General features: G+C 45.9%; 2 protein-coding genes across 3 annotated transcripts; both read right to left on the reverse strand.

Moving 5' to 3' along the window:
* Positions 1-215: 215 nt before the first annotated feature.
* Positions 216-8,096, reverse strand: SYNJ2BP (synaptojanin 2 binding protein). 2 transcript variants are annotated; one of them, XM_082058423.1, is made up of 5 exons: positions 7,534-8,096; positions 3,417-3,553; positions 1,815-1,910; positions 684-805; positions 216-508 (listed from the first exon to the last, which is right to left on the reverse strand). In XM_082058423.1, exons 1-5 carry the CDS (start codon positions 7,967-7,969, stop codon positions 454-456), a joined length of 846 nt encoding a protein of 281 aa, XP_081914549.1. In that variant the 5' UTR covers positions 7,970-8,096; the 3' UTR covers positions 216-453. The 2 variants fall into 2 exon arrangements, with proteins under 2 accessions (XP_081914549.1, XP_081914550.1); XM_082058424.1 differs by having other exon boundaries at positions 216-805; positions 7,534-8,086.
* A 3,389-nt stretch (positions 8,097-11,485) lies between these two features.
* ADAM20 (ADAM metallopeptidase domain 20) lies at positions 11,486-13,973 on the reverse strand (the record flags this gene model as incomplete). The annotated part of the gene is made up of 1 exon (XM_082058757.1): positions 11,486-13,973. The coding sequence occupies one exon, from the start codon at positions 13,971-13,973 to the stop codon at positions 11,700-11,702; it is 2,274 nt and encodes a 757-aa protein (XP_081914883.1). The 3' UTR covers positions 11,486-11,699.
* Positions 13,974-15,363: the final 1,390 nt, after the last annotated feature.

The following is a 15,363-nucleotide window of genomic DNA, read 5'->3' on the forward strand; positions in this document are numbered from 1 at the left end:
CTATGAGCAGTCATTCTGACAATCAAGGTCTTTTTCTAGCAGTACGCTATCTTCTGTCTTTCCAGAACTGGAATACCTCATGAATACTGCATATTACTGCTAAATCAGCAGCTACACTGATGATTTCACCTGTGAAATCACAGATTAGATTTTATACATTTTTCTTAAGGCATTTATTTAGCAACAACCAACAAAAATTCAATGGAAAAAAATAATACCCTCCACATTGCTCCTCTTTATTCGTGGTTCAGACAGGTATCATCAGGTTCAAGAAAAATTCAGTGAAAACAAGGCAAAGCCTCAAGTAAATGTTTTTGATTTAAAACCACCCCCTTTAGCCAAAAATTGCATCTTAAAACATGAAATAGATGAGTGTGCTTGAAAGTTCATGGTGCAAAATAGAGGCAGATGGCAAAACCTCCTCAGATTAGTCAAAAATAGAGCTATCCCACTCTATACATGAACATAGTCATCTCCCTTCTTCTTTTCCTCTCTGCTTCTATCCACCCTGGAACAAAATCAATATATAAAGAACATCAGCAGCAGCTTTACGATAGGCAATGATCCTTTTTGACATCAGTCTGTGATAAGATCGTTGATTCTCTATCTTTAAATTACATCATAGCTGTGTAAAATACGCAGTGATATCCAAAATGTGAACTCTTCACATCCGCTGCCGATACCTCAGCAAGATCCAGACCGCTGCCGCAGCCAGCGCCAGGCCTGGCACAAGAACAGCTGCTAGAGGAAGCCCACCTGATTCTCCATCACCTCGATGACCCACAGGGCCATTTTGTGGCTGCAACTACAAGGAAAAAAAAGTATTTACGTCAGAGCCCATCACAGGAGAACCCCCAGTTCTGTGTCAGGACCAGGTGGTTCTTTAGGGATGTACAAGATAGTTTTCCTAGGTACCTGTATGCTCCACACAGGGGAGGCTTAGAAAAGCTTTGGTCTGACCAAGCTTGACTGCAGGGTACCCAGTCACCACCAGGCACCCTCACGTTTCTCTGCCACTTGGACAACTAGGACTGTAACAGCTGGAGCTGCATATGTCTCATACAGCAAAAACAATGACATCCAGTGACCCCTTGATGCACTTCGCACCACAACATTTCCTGGTGTCTTTACCAGGAAAAGGGCATCACTAATTCTCTGTTTTTCTCACCTGCCCTGTATGTTGGCCCAGAAGATTTACTGCTTTTATTAAGGGAGCAGAAAAGGGGCCTCAATCCACCTCTTCCCACCAGCATGCTTCAGACGGATCAGTATTTCCTTCGTCAATGTCAATGCTAGCCAGGGATGTTCAAATGATTCCTCTCTTTCCATGTCCAAAATGGTGCCAGTATATTTAAACTATAGCAGCCTACATTTGTTCCTGTGTGCTGGGCTGCACACACATCTCAACACTAACATGAGCAATGAGCTCCAAACCAACATGGGAGTTCTGTCTCCAGTAAGATTTTGGTCTCTGAAACAAAACTGGAGAACTTGAGATTCTGTCCTCACAGACAAACTTTTGCCTCTGAGAAAGGAGATCTGTGAGAAAACACACCATACTCCAACTAAATAAAGATCTGGGGACTTCTCCAAACTCACCACTGCACTGATACTGTTACAAAGAAGTAATGCACAGATGATAACAGCCATGGTCAGCTAGAGAAGGCCATATTTCAAACAAAATATTTATATGTATAATTCACACTGAGCACCTGGACATGGTATTTTTCTGCCTAGTGAAATAAAGAGCTATCAGTCATAGAAACCAGTCTAAAATGAACCAAAAATAACTCTAAGAAAGGGGTAAAACATACCCTGCGCTGAATTCTCAGAGACACGTCACAGCCTGCATTCCTGAACATTTCCACAGCATCCTTGTGCCGCAAATCCTTCAAGTCTTTGCCATTGACCTAGCAAAAAAGGAAAAGGAGAACCAGTTGCTGAAGGGCAAAAATCAAATTTTTAATGATGCAGGCTAACATAGGAAGGACAGGAGATAAAAATCTTCCTCTTTCACAAAATTCTGTGTTTGGGGCATGATACTACAATCAGCAAGATCCACATTAATTCGTTCATATTATAGATGCATTTTTATGTTGAGAAGTAACATGAGAAACTCCAAGTCAAAAAACAGAGGTACTGAAAAAAACTACCTAGAAGCAAAACTAGAATATAAGAAAAGAGTTGTGTCAATAGCAGTTTCTTATGCGGTTGCTTCACTGGAAACAAATCAAAGGTGTAACTCTGACAGCTAATGAAAATAAAAGAGCTGCTACAGCAAAATTACTATTATGAGCATCATTTCCACATTGTTCCCTCTACTGGTCTACCTTTGAAATGTTCTGTTTGAAAGAGTCTTGTAAACATATATTTAAAAACATACTGATGTAATAAAACAAAGACTTGCATACATATTTGGCATTCACATGAAAGTTAGCATTTTTCTTAATTTAAAATAATTTCTCGTGGCACAAGTTTTTATAACCTACTTGATTTAATTCACTAACTAAAGATATCAATCCTAATTTTCCTGTTTCATCCCCATTACCCCTAGCTGTATCTGCTGAGATCACATCTAGTGCCTCTCTTGATATCTAGACTACCCAAATTCAAGTACATAAATATTAAACTGCCAAGAGAAGACAGGATAATATTCTGCAGTTTAACTTAATATCATTTTATGGATCAATAAAAGGCTCCAACTAGTACAAGGCAATCTATTTATAGAGGCTAAAATGATTATATGTGTAACACAATAACCAAGTACAAAATAAAATTAAAGAGTATTAAAAGATCACATATCACACTAGGAGAGACTACTTCTTCACTCATCACTTTGTAAAGCATATTGTCTTGTATGATTGCCAACTGTCTGAAGAACTAGGGACACTGAACCTCAGTCACTTTAAAACATTTTTCTTAAAAGAGAAGCAGCCTGTCATGTTCCTGATGAGATGCAATGAAGAGTTTTATGGCCTACAAGTTTTATAGCCTAAAAATCCTGGTAAGCAAAAGGAGATGGTTTTGACTACCAGTCAAAACATGGAAACTTAGAGGCGGAAGACCTTTTTTGTGTAAATGATGATCCATTGTGAGCAAGAGAAGGTCTGATGGATTCTAAAACTTTGGGGAGGCAAGTCACAGAGGAAATACCAATGCAGCATCAAGGAGTGCTTGTGACGCAAATCAAGAAGGCAGAAGAGATGGGCCCATGTGTGGAGGCACTCATCTTCTGAGTGCTCAAAGCTCTCCCCCCACCCCCAAGAGAGCTCATCCATGGAGTTTGCTCAGCACTATCTAATTGCATTAATCACATCCTTCCTCTCTGTGCACTACAACGGCAAACCTACATCTCATATCACATCACTGATCACAGCATTTCAAGAACACACGGGGCAACAGAAGAAAGGGCTTACCGCTAAAATTTTATCTCCTTCTTGTAACCGGCCATCAAGGTAAGCTGCCCCATCCTTTTTGATCCGGCTGACATAGATGCTGCTGTCATTGGAAATATACTGCTGATCTGTCCCTCCAACAATGTTGAAGCCCAGCCCTAAGGTAAGCCAAAGAGAAAGCTGATGAGAAAAAGCTCAAAGGTTCAGACATTCTTGTTGTTGCTGGGGTCTGTATCCTCCTATGCTGTCCTGTCTTCTCCACCGTACTAAAACTCGCAGCACACAGATCTGCATTGTCCTTTCCAATCACCGTCTAGAAAAGTTATTCTCATGAAACTGGTCTTGAAAGCAGAGGAGAGACCTTGAATGCCTGGAGGCCCAGAGGATGCATTCCACAAAGCATCCATGAGCTGTTTTCAGGTGGGTGTTGGGGAATACTGAGGGACATGCCACCGTTTCTGAGCTGTTGCTTCAGCCCTCAGCAGGAATATGCCTCTTCAGCACAGCAGGAAAGGAAAGCATTCTGCATTTCACAGGAGCCTATAGTAAATAATTACCTTTGACCAACAAGAAATCATGCCTGACAAGCATTTCATGAGCTGCAAAACAGTTAGGTAAGGCAAGGAGCATTAGACCCTGTCTACGGATGAGGAAACAGGCAAGAAGAGCTGTGCCACCAGCTCGGGGGTAGCTGGAGCTCATACGGCTCCCCTTCCACATCTCAGGAGCTGGAACCGGCGTCCTTTGCCTCCAAGAACAAGATGAGCTTAGATGCAGCTACTTCAAATTGTATGTAATCACTTTGTTCTGTTTTAGGAATTCAAAACATGACAGGAAATAAAGACACAGTTCTCTGGAATACACATACAGTAAACAGAAATTATGTCCACTTCACATTTTTGCTATGTTTCTTACTGTTCTTTCAAGTAAGCCTTGATTACAGATCTCTAGCTGGAACCAGCTGCTGGATTAAAGTGCAGTTAAAGGTTAAAACTTCTTGTTTCATCAAAATCCAGAAGAACAAATTGAATTAAAAATCTGGAAAAACACAGGTTACAAGAGCATTTTCCTCACTGCACATGCAGCGAAGTTTCTCTGTAAATAATAATAGGTGACAAGGGGTGGGAAACATTCCCTAAGAAGAGGCTCACAACTGAAAAAAAGAAAGATCAAAGGAAAAAAATCAAATATGCAATCAAAGTAAATGGAGGGAAAAAACAAACAAACAAACAAACCCACAACACCCTTTTTTTGGTGACATAAATTAGTCATCCAAAACCTATTGTCAAGAACAGCTAAAGGCAAGTTCTCCCCAGGCTCAGCCAGGCTGATTTGTTTAATTTCTCTTTCTTGCTTGCTTTCTCTTAAAGTTGGGACTAGAAACTTGGAGAAGGAGAGTTACAAATGAAAGTAAAACCACCTTGTGCCTGCTAGGAAGCAGCATTTTAAATCAGTCATAGGAGATCAAAGGATGTACAGGATGAGTCACGCTATTTTAAGTGTGCATCTACAGCTACGAAGTAAAAAAATATTATCAGCAATCTTGCCACACCTTTTTTTTCCCTCCCCTTCCTGGCAGCTTCAGACAAACGAAGACGAAAATGGAAGCAGCAGCAGATTGAAGAAACACTGATATTTCAGCTAGACTAATATCTATTCCAAGAAAGGACACTTATGCACAATAACACACCCTTTGATGGGAATTAAAAAGAAAAAAAAAATCCACAAACCTAAAAATTATCCGCTATGAAGCTAATAACCTGGGAACAGGAGGAATCAATACTACAGAAAATTAAGGTTTAATCAACATTTATTAAAAAGTCAGAAAGAAGAAATCAGAGTTTCGGAGTATAATGATTCTTTCATGTATATAAAACCCCCCCAATATATATAGATATGAAGAAGCATACATTTTGCAAGTCTTCACCCATAACTGGAAAAACAATCAAAAGTCACAGCTTTCATCAGCAGAGGCAACATGAGACAGGAGCAGATCTTTGTGACAAAAAGAGGCAGCAGTTCATGCCAGACCAAGTTAAGCCTTCACAGGCTTTTTCACTGTCTTTCCAGCACTTAAACTTCCACTCTGGCTAAAAATATCTTTCCTATCATCCCTTGAGCTCTGTGCTATTCTCCCCTTTCAGCTCATGCAGACGTAGAAAGAGACACAGCGCAACAGAGAGAAAAGGAGCACTAAATCCCTTGTCTACAAGGGACCAGAAGCAGAATGGCAGAGCTTTAAAAGCTTCTGGTTAAACTTCTGACCCTCTCTGAGGCCACAGACCTCCCTATGCCTCATTCACTCCACCTGGAACATAAAAAGTTCCTCAAAAATACATTAAAAAAAATGTGATTAGGAAGAGATAAATCAAATAATATTGCAGATTGATCTGATTAAGTTATTTAGTTTTCCATAAAACCAGATTTTTTTTTGCCTAAGTTCAGCCTAGTACTTCAGAAGGAAATTTGAAAGAGAGACATAAACATCCTGTTTTGTCTCTGTAAACACATTAACCTCCTCAGCAAACTTTTGCCAGAGATGCTTAGCATCAGACCTACTTTAAAAAGTTGCAGTCAAAACTCTGATTAGAGAAATTATGGGATTATACTATGCGTTACACATTAAAGTGTACTGTTCCTTCCACAGAAATTAATAATTCAAATGGTAAATGCATAAAGGTCATTAGGGGCTGTACAACCTTCAAATCAAGTGATGTAGTTAGAAACCTAACTCTAAAAATACTCAGTGCACCTTAATGATGGGACAAATGGTGCTGGTGACAATCAGATTTAAATTGCTGTGGCCACACTCAAGACCCCTCAGCTCTGCCCCTCAACATCCCATCCACCTCCCTCAAAACTTTAGGTTCCCAAATGTATGGAAACACTTTTCCCATGAGAACTGGCTTCATTTAGCAAATAATTTTCACTGACAAGCACGGCCTCACTAGCTTGGGCTCGTGGCTGCACAGGCAGGGCTACACAATTTTCAGAGCGGTGGCCACTCTGGCGAGCAGGGGAGGCAGAGGGATGCCCATCAGGCTCACCCTTGGGGTTGCGATTGCTAGCACGGGAGTCAGGATCGACCCCAGGCCCGCATGGGAGCTGCCTCCACCCTGCCGAAAGCAAAATGGCACACACGCCAGCGGTGCGGGTGCTGCGGGTGCCCGGGCAGCGCGCGGAGCCAAGGCCGGGAGCAGCCGCACCCAGCAGCCGTGCGGACTGAACGGCTGTCACATTTGTTTCCATGCCTGTTTTAATTAAAGAGAAGGGCTTGCACACCAAAGTACAGCTCTAGCCCCAAAACCTCTCTGGAGCCTGCGGTTCTTTGGAGCCAGGATTTTGTTCCGGCGCTGTACATTTGGTGCTAACTTGCCACACTTCTGGAAAGGTGATCTGAATGGCATCATAAATCCTGTGAAAATATGAGGGCAGGCAGGCGTCTGCAGGCTTTCATGACAGCACTCGCTGCCGTGACAGGGAAAGCAAAGCCAAAAAAGTGCCCCACAGACTGCGCAGTTCCCTCTCCCCCCCAGCCAGGGCTCCTCCTTCACCGAGAACCCGAAGCCCTCTCTGTACCTACCCCAGCGACTCACAACAAGCTGACGATATAGGGTACGATCACTCTGACTATCATCTTTCGAAATGCCCCCTAATTTTGGGTACCCAACACGGCTGAGTGCTGAGCGCCTGGCACCTCACTTGAAAGCAACAGGAGCTGCACCGCAGTCAGCCGGTCCCGGGGAAAACAGATTTGAGTTGTTTCAGAGGGGACTAGAGCCGCAGCGGGTGCTCCTGGCCGCTGTTCTCGCCGAAGACAAAGCCGGACCCAGCCAGCTCTCCCTCTCGCAGGTCACCGGCTTTTCCCGCAGCGGCGTATCCGCAACGGGCCATTTCCAGGGCACGCCGCGGCAGGGGAGGCCCCTGGGGCCGGGAACCCCGGGGCTGCCGCGCCGGTGCCGGGGCGCGGGCACCGCTCACCCTCCCTCCCTCCCGCCGCCCCGCGCCCGCTGAGCCCCCCGGGCAGCCCCCACCACCACCCCCGCGCTCCCGCTCCGGCCTCCCCGCCCCGCCGGGGGCTCCGCAGGCCGCGGGGCGGCTGCCCGGCCCGGGAAGCACCGGGGCCCGGCGGGGATACCTGAGGGTCTGCGGGTGAGGCTGATGACCTCCTCGGAAAAGCCGCCGCCCGCCACGCTGCCGTTCATGCTGCGGCCTAAAGGTGAAGTCGGCTCCCGGGGCGGCCGCTTTCGTTTCCTCGGCCGCCGGAGGGCCGCGCCGCGGAGCGCTGGGAGTTGTAGTCCGCACCCGGCCGCGCCGCGCCGCCCGGGGCCGGGGCCCCGCTGCCAGCCGGCGGCCCCAGCTCGCCGCGGACACCCGGGCCTGGGGGCGGCGGGTGAGGCCGCGCCCGGGCCCAGCACCGGGCTGTGCCCGCGGGGCCCGGCTCTTGCAGCCGGCCCAGCCGTGCCAAGGAAAGAGGTGCCAGTCCGGTTCCGCAGAGCCGGGCATCCTCCGGGCTGAGCGACCGGCGGCCGGCGGGACGCGGCTTCCCTGCGGTCCCCTAGTGCCCCTGCCATGGGCTCTCACCGCAGAGGCGGAAGGGCCTGGGGAACCCTCCCTGCCTGCCCCGGGTGCACAACACGGCCTCCCCCTGCCCGCAGGCGCCTTCCCCTGCCCCTACACAGCGCCTTTGCCTGGCCATGCTTTGCCCCCAGGCGGGAGGGGGGTTCGTGAAGGTGAAGGAGCGGGTGATAGGTTGCTGGAGTGGGCATAGCAGAGAAACGGAGGGTGTGACCTGCTCCCAGCCCTTGCAGCTGGCCACACAGCAAACTGAAAAGCTGATCGGACAGTGATGGGCAGAAGCAGAAGCCCAATGCAGGTAGGTAGCACAGGGAGCATCCATGCCAACTCCTAGTTATCCTCCTAACAGAGGAGCCACTTGAACTTGGGGCTCCTGTACCTCAGGGAGCTCTTGAATCATTAGTTTACTAGCAAAAAGATAGCAATGCAAAATTTATCCTTATTGATTTACTTGTTAAACTTTATCTATTGTAGCACATGCTACAATACAGACAAAGACAACAGGGAACAACGAACAAGGCCCAGTGCAATTTAATCATCAGACTGCTTGGCACTGTTAATACAGCCACCTCTACGTGTTGCAGGATCTTTTCTGATGAAAATGTGGACCAGATGCTCTGGTCATCATTGTTATACTACCAATTTGTTTGTTAGGTATTGCAAATACAAATATTTTTGACTGCATTCATTCCAAGACTACCTGCGCTTCTGGATTCTGGAATTTAGTAGGGAGAAGCAGCCTGGGTGCTGCACCTCTGGATTAGATGAAGAGTGTGCCACATACCTTAATGCTACACCATTAATGCTTAGTGCTAAAATGAGTGTTAGAATTCCTGCTTCGCAGGCGGGAGGCAAGCATTCGAGGCCCACATACATGTTCAATGACAAGCAAAACCAGGACTTGTCTGCCACAGGAGGACTCCTTAGACCAAGGGTGTCAAACTCATTTTCACAAGGGGCCATGTAAGCGACACAGTTGCCTTTGAGGGGCGGAACTGTAGTCTTTTAGGACTGTAGTCCTAAAATTACATTACATTCTGCCCTTTGAAGGCAACCACGAGGCTGATGTGGACACTGGTGAAAATGAGTTTGACACCCCTCCCTTAAACCTTTGGGCACAGCATTCAGTTTCACACCGGTTTCAGTCCAGTTCCCACAGTTATGTTGTCCTGGATATTTCTAACAAACCACCAGAAGTATCAAGGCATTTGTTGCTATGGTGAAATCAGAAACAATATTTTCAAGGAGAAAACCTTAGTGAGGGAACTCACACATTTAATAAAACATAGACAAGGTTTATTGGGATGCATGTTTGTCTTGCTCATGTGGCCTAAGCAGAAATAGAAGAAAAGTGTACAGAAACAGTCCAGTCCAAAGCTTGCTGAAAGCCTTCTCCCAATTAACAGTCATGGGTTTTAGATCAATCTTTAAGCATAGAGAAAAATGGAACTACAGCAATTTATTGTTTTGTCTCTTCCAAAACTACATATGCAAGTAAGCTTTGTAGCCTAAATTGTGCTTTCATTTAGACCTCTGTATCTTCTGTATGCAGGTCTGTAAATAAGAACTCTCTGAGTGTTTCTCTAGTCTCAGCATAGATCTATGCTTGGCAATTTATGGTATATTATCAATCAACAACAGCAGGCCATCAAGGTGGCAGCTTAAGACTTTTGCCATTGACGTTTATGTGTTTAAAAAGCAATATAAAAAAATGTCTGTGAGTACTTACCAGTTGTGCATAGCTAGTTGCAAGGTGCTGGGGGTAGTGCTCGTCTTACTTTTTATCTCCATCTTTCATCTAATCCACATCCCCCTTGTTTGTCACATATGCCTTGTTCTCACACCTGAATTAAGATTGTTATTTCTCCGAGGAGGGAGGAAAAACAAACAAACAACAACAAAAAACACCAAAACCAACCAAACAAAAAAAGCCCCACAAAACAAACCAAAACTAACTCTTTCCCTCCCCCTCAAAAAAGGTCTCTAGTTATAAGGAATAGACTTGGGGTGTTATCTTGTTTTCTTGTCTTTTGACATAAATGCAGGGTTAAATTTTCTTCATCTGATCAACACCATCCATATTGTATCAAAACAATAAGCATAGCCTGCTGAACAAACAGTGTGTTACCTTGTTTCCCTAGACAAATGTAGATAACAATTCAATGACCCATTTCCTTTAGACAAAAAGCTGTGAAGAATTGTGAATAACATCCCTTGTATTTCACATCCAATCATCATGTAATCAGCCATTTTTGGATGCAGAACAAAATCATTTTTAAAAAAATGCAGAGGGAAATTTTGTATTTTAAAAACACAAATGTCATAACTTGGGAGGCAGCAAGAGTTTAACATCATCATTTGTAGAGGCACCATCATCTTTCTTCCCTAATGTTGCAAGTGTTAGTGTACTTATCCTGCCTTTATAGAATGTTTCCTAAAAATGTGGTCTTTGTTTTCCAAATACATATTTGGTAGCAGGTCAGTGCATTATAGTCCTTAATCCAGAAACACCAGTTCTTTAAAATAAAGTTTTCACTGTAAATCTGGACTGCAGACTCTTATTTATGCTGATCTGGTTGAAAGATCTAGTCACTGCTATAATATAAATAATAAAAGTAAAACTTATTGAATGGTACTTCCACATCTCTTGTATTTTTCATGTTAAAAACATTTAATCTCCTGTTAAAAAATGAAACCTACAGTGCTTCTGCGTGACACTCTGTAGAGCTGCAAGGACTCATTCAGTAGTAGCTTAAGAAGCAAACACGTAGTAAACCAAGAGAAACCACCTGAGATCATTAGATAAAAATCTATCAGATATCGCAGGAATTCTGGGTGGGGGAGACTTGCATAATAGTTCCAAACATTTTAGAAATCCAGTTAACTTGTTTAACCTCACAGACGGCTCCTCTTAGCGACCATAAAACACATCGCACTTCTCAGAAGAACCCAGCAATCAAGGCACTGGAGCACTTCCAGAAAAGAAAGACAATTTGTTCTTGTGAAATGTCAGGTTTAGTGTCACTACACTCTTGATGTATATCCGATGGTTCAGAAATGTAATGCTTACTGGCATGATCTGGGTAATGCTTCTCTACTGTCTGACAAAATGAAGACCCGTTCCCTATGATTTACCTCCCTCCGGAAGGGCCATTCCCTGGAAACAGTTGAAAGAGTTTATGCCACAGACACCTGCATCTCACCGTAATACATGTTTCTCGCCTGCCTGCGTGACACAAATGTGAATTAAATGAAGACTGCAAGAGCAATTTTTTTTCTCTTTGGTTATTAATGAATGACAGAAGCAAGATGTTCGCAAACATCTCTCCCCCTGAACTGAAGAAAGCACTAGATGGAGGAGTAAATTGAAGCAAATAATTTATTTACACTTGTTTCAAGAAGTTTACATTTGTAAACTGTTGATATGAAGCATAAAAGTTATCCCTACAGCTTGCCTAACTAGTTCAGTTTAGGGGCTCAGGGTGGAAAGAAAAAAAAGAACAACATGCCTTATTGCTTGTCTTTATTAGCTTAAAAAACAAAACAAAACAAAACAAAACATTTACTCTTCTTTTAATAATACTACATGAAATCAGAACTATTCAGAATGTGCTGAAGAATTGTTTTGAAGAGTTATCAGCTGGGAGATTCAAGGGAGATTTCCAAAGGAGCATCCAAAGCTACTGCTTGTTGGTCTTCAGCAACTGCTTTGTGGTAGATTCTGACTCACCAGCAGGCATTCTCCTTAGGAACTGCTGGCACTTCCACTGTCTCAAACAACTGCTGTCTTCTGTGGAACCAGGCCTTTTTCTTCCAAACCCATCCCATTATTTCCCGTCTATAACGTGTGGCAAGGGTTACTCCAAGAATAAAGAGTAAAACAAGGCTAAACACCATGAATCCTGTCTTTGCTGCCTCAAACAGCTTCCTGGGTGGAGGGGGTCCACTGTCAACACTCCCTCCCAGTCCTTCCAGTTCACAATATGGAGGAGCCCAGCCATAGCTGCAGTGACAGTTCTTACGACTGTTACACACTCCTCTGTTGTGACACATTGTCAGGTTGCAGTCGTAGTTCAGCACTGACAAGCTGGTACATGTCCTGTTGATACAAAGCTTTTCACTACCACATGGTGTGCCTTCTTCCACAGCCCCCATGTCATCTATTGGTATCCCTGGGTGATAGTCGAGACCCCAACACTTCTTATCTTCAACAGGGGTTTGGAGTAGCGTTACATGGCTTTGCAAGACAGGCAATTTGTTTATGTTTTCACACTGGATCCTACCACATAAGATATTCTCAATACTGCATTTTGTAAACTGGGTATTGTCACGAATACCACAATTCCCAAACCGGTCACCTCGAGTATTCACTGCTTTGAAGCAATCTAAAGGAGCGACCCCGGCTCGTTTGCCGAAGAGATGCTTGCACTGTCTACTGTGGGAAGGACATTTTCCTTGATAGCAATAAGCATCGCCTTTGCAAGGGGTTCCATCTTGCATGTACATATCCAGCGGGCACTGAGGGGAGGTCCCATTGCAGTACTCTGGCAGGTCACAGTAGCCAGTACTTCCTCTGCAGAGTGTTCCTGCTGGAAGGAACTGACAGCGCTTGCAGCATTTTCCAAAAGCACAGACTGAACCTGCAGTAAGCGTACAGTTTGGGTGACAACAAGGATCCTTTCTGCAACTTGATGGTGAACCACAGTCACATTGCTCTCTATTTTCTACTACCTTATTCCCACAGTATTCACGCTTCAAGGTGTAGAAAGTGCCAGGTGCTGGAGGTCGACGAATGCAGCCAAGACCAGAGGAAAGCAGGTCAAAGTAGTCTTTGTAACTGCAGTCACTGAATGCATCGGTATCGACATCGTGTTCATGCATAATGCATTTCTTCCGTCTGCATTTACAGTGCTGTGTGTCATGGCGCATCCCAAGAATATGGCCCAGCTCGTGGGAAAATGTGACAATAAATGAGGACAACTTCCTATTAGTGAAGGAACAAACTGCTGCTGACCACTGGTTATCACACACAGACCCTAGAAACGCCAATCCCAGCCTCCTACCAAAGCGCTGATATGCGAATAAGTGAGCAGAATCATGGCGCATCCGTGGAGACAGCTCTGATTTTCGCCATCTGTTAAAGCTATCGAGTGCCTTGCCGATGTCGTTTGTAAGGATTATAGGGTTCTTTTCAGTCCAAATCTCCAATGCCAAAAGAAACAGATGAATAGAAAGCTGTTCGTACAGAGAGTCTGCAATGTTGATGATTTCTAATACTTGCCTCAAGACTTCAGATTCATTCCTGCCTGACTTCACAAACCGCACGTTGTCCACGACCACTACCATCTTCACATACCTGACATGCATCCACCAGTCCTTCACTGTCTCCTCCTCTTCCTCCTCCTCCTCCACTTCCTCCTCCTCCTGCACAGCCCGGAGGGCCTTGAACCGTGGCAGCAAAACTTCTTGGTGCTTCATCTCCTCCGAGGTCAGCCCGCAGGTGGGACCCACGGAGTCGTTGGCCCTCTCCATGCGGTAGAGAACGTGCCGGAAGGCTGGGTCGTCAGGGATGGGCTCAATCTCGTAGGTGCCATCCTCCACCCAGAGCACGCCACGGAGGCCCCTGCCGCAGGTGCTGAGGGCCACCAGGGAGCCGGGGCTCCCCTGCACCTTGCCCTGGTAGAAGCAGTTGTCCTGCACGAAGGGGTGCTCCTCCCAGCGGGTCCCGTCCTTGCCGTAGGTGATCAAGGTGAAGGGGTGGGAGATCAGGCCCCGCCGGGGCCGCAGGCGCAGCACCCGCGGCCGGCCCTCCACCTCCAGCCAGTAGGACACAGCCTGGGGGTCGGTGTCGGCCGGGGGGTCGGTGTCAGCCCGGGGGCTCAGCTGCCGCGGCACCGCCACCCATTTGGCAGCAACGCGCAGCTCCCCAGGCAGCTCCCCCAGGGCGGAAGGGCACCCCGACAGACCCAGCAGCACCAGCAGCTGCAGCAGCACCCCCATCACTGCTGGCCGGGGCTGCCTCACGCCCTGTTTTTTGAGGGGATGTAGTCCGGAATGGCCCTGCTGGGGGAGAACTGCCAGCCCGATGCCTCCAACTGTCCCCACCAACTGTCCCTGGGTGGGGAGGGCCGCAGCTGGGGAGCAGCGGTGGCATCGCAGCCCCTTCGCATCCCCCCTGCCAAAATGACACCCCATGGCCTGCGGGCACATCTGGGGGCTGCGAGGGACCCCAGAGACAGCCATCCCCTGCTCTTTGAGTGTGTATGGAGGCTCTTGTTGGGAGAAAAAAAAATTAACCTACTACAAGCATGCTCCCAGCTTTTTATAATCTTCATTTTCAAAATTAACGGGTGTTTCTCCTTCTGAGCAGACACAACAAGGAGAGGCCCCGGCTCAGCTTCACACTCCTTGCCATGGATGCTTATGTTGAGCAAAGGGATCACTTGGTTAGACCACAAGGGGGAAAATCTATTTTAATAGCTCAAAGGCTGGCTTTTGCTTTGTTCACTTTTTTTTATTGAAGGATAATTTGTGAGTGGAGATCAGGAACAGACTATTTCAGCTCAAAATAATATTTGGAAAAGCTTAGGGTCTGAAATGAAAAAAGTACAGAAATAGTAGTCTCCTAGCTGGTTACTAGGACACAGAACTCCTTGGTGCCCTTTCTCAGCACGTGTCTTACTACAGCTACTACAGCTATATGTACACACATCAAGAAAAAAGGTAGATCCAGGGAAGAATTCATGTCCACTACGTTCAATAATATAGAGGCAAACTAAAAGCAGCAAGTATAAAAGCATAAAGCCTAACTAGGCCACAGCTGCTACACACCTACAGCAACGTGCCTTAATTACAGACAGCACTGATCCAACAGCCATTTTCCTGTATGAAAGCTTTTATAAAGGTTTGTGCTTGTAGAGCACTGGAAAGAGAGAGCTCACAGGTAGGTCTACCACTTGGCTGCCATCCCTCTTTTAGGGAACAGCTCCATTAAGACAGCAATCTGGACTGTGGTAAAACAGGATGTCCTGTGCAGCACAGCAACACACACTGGGTTTTTGGCATGCACTGCTGGGATTCGACATAGCCACAGCTGTTATCTTTTGGGAACTCTTCACAACTTCCTTTTCAGCACTGAAAACATGTCTGTGATGAAGTCCAACCTTCTACGGCCCTTATTTTTCTCAGCTGCAGGAGGTGCACCCTCTCACTACCTCATTTCCATCTCAGGGATCCTGCTTTCAGCATCAACTTCTGGGTGCTGACCATCACCCTGGCATGGGCGGCAAACTACCTGAGACAGGCACTGCCCCTCAGGAGGCTGAGCAGTGAGACAAGAGGTTGGCAGAGTGCTCAGAGCCTTCCTCTGTGGCCTCATGCCCCAGGGTCC

Source organism: Streptopelia decaocto (assembly GCF_964273445.1).
Source record: "Streptopelia decaocto genome assembly, chromosome: 7".
NCBI classification, from domain to species: domain Eukaryota; kingdom Metazoa; phylum Chordata; class Aves; order Columbiformes; family Columbidae; genus Streptopelia; species Streptopelia decaocto.

Bases quoted from the DNA above. Each gene is read 5' to 3' on its own strand.
- SYNJ2BP (XM_082058423.1), bottom strand. From the start codon at position 7,969: ATGGCAGGGGCACTAGGGGACCGCAGGGAAGCCGCGTCCCGCCGGCCG. The intron at 3,554-7,533 runs GTATCCCCGCCG...GGCTTACCTTAG, and splicing joins CCTCACCCGCAGACCCTCAG to GGCTGGGCTTCAACATTGTT. The intron at 509-683 runs GTATCGGCAGCG...ATTTTGTTCCAG, and splicing joins GCGGTCTGGATCTTGCTGAG to GGTGGATAGAAGCAGAGAGG.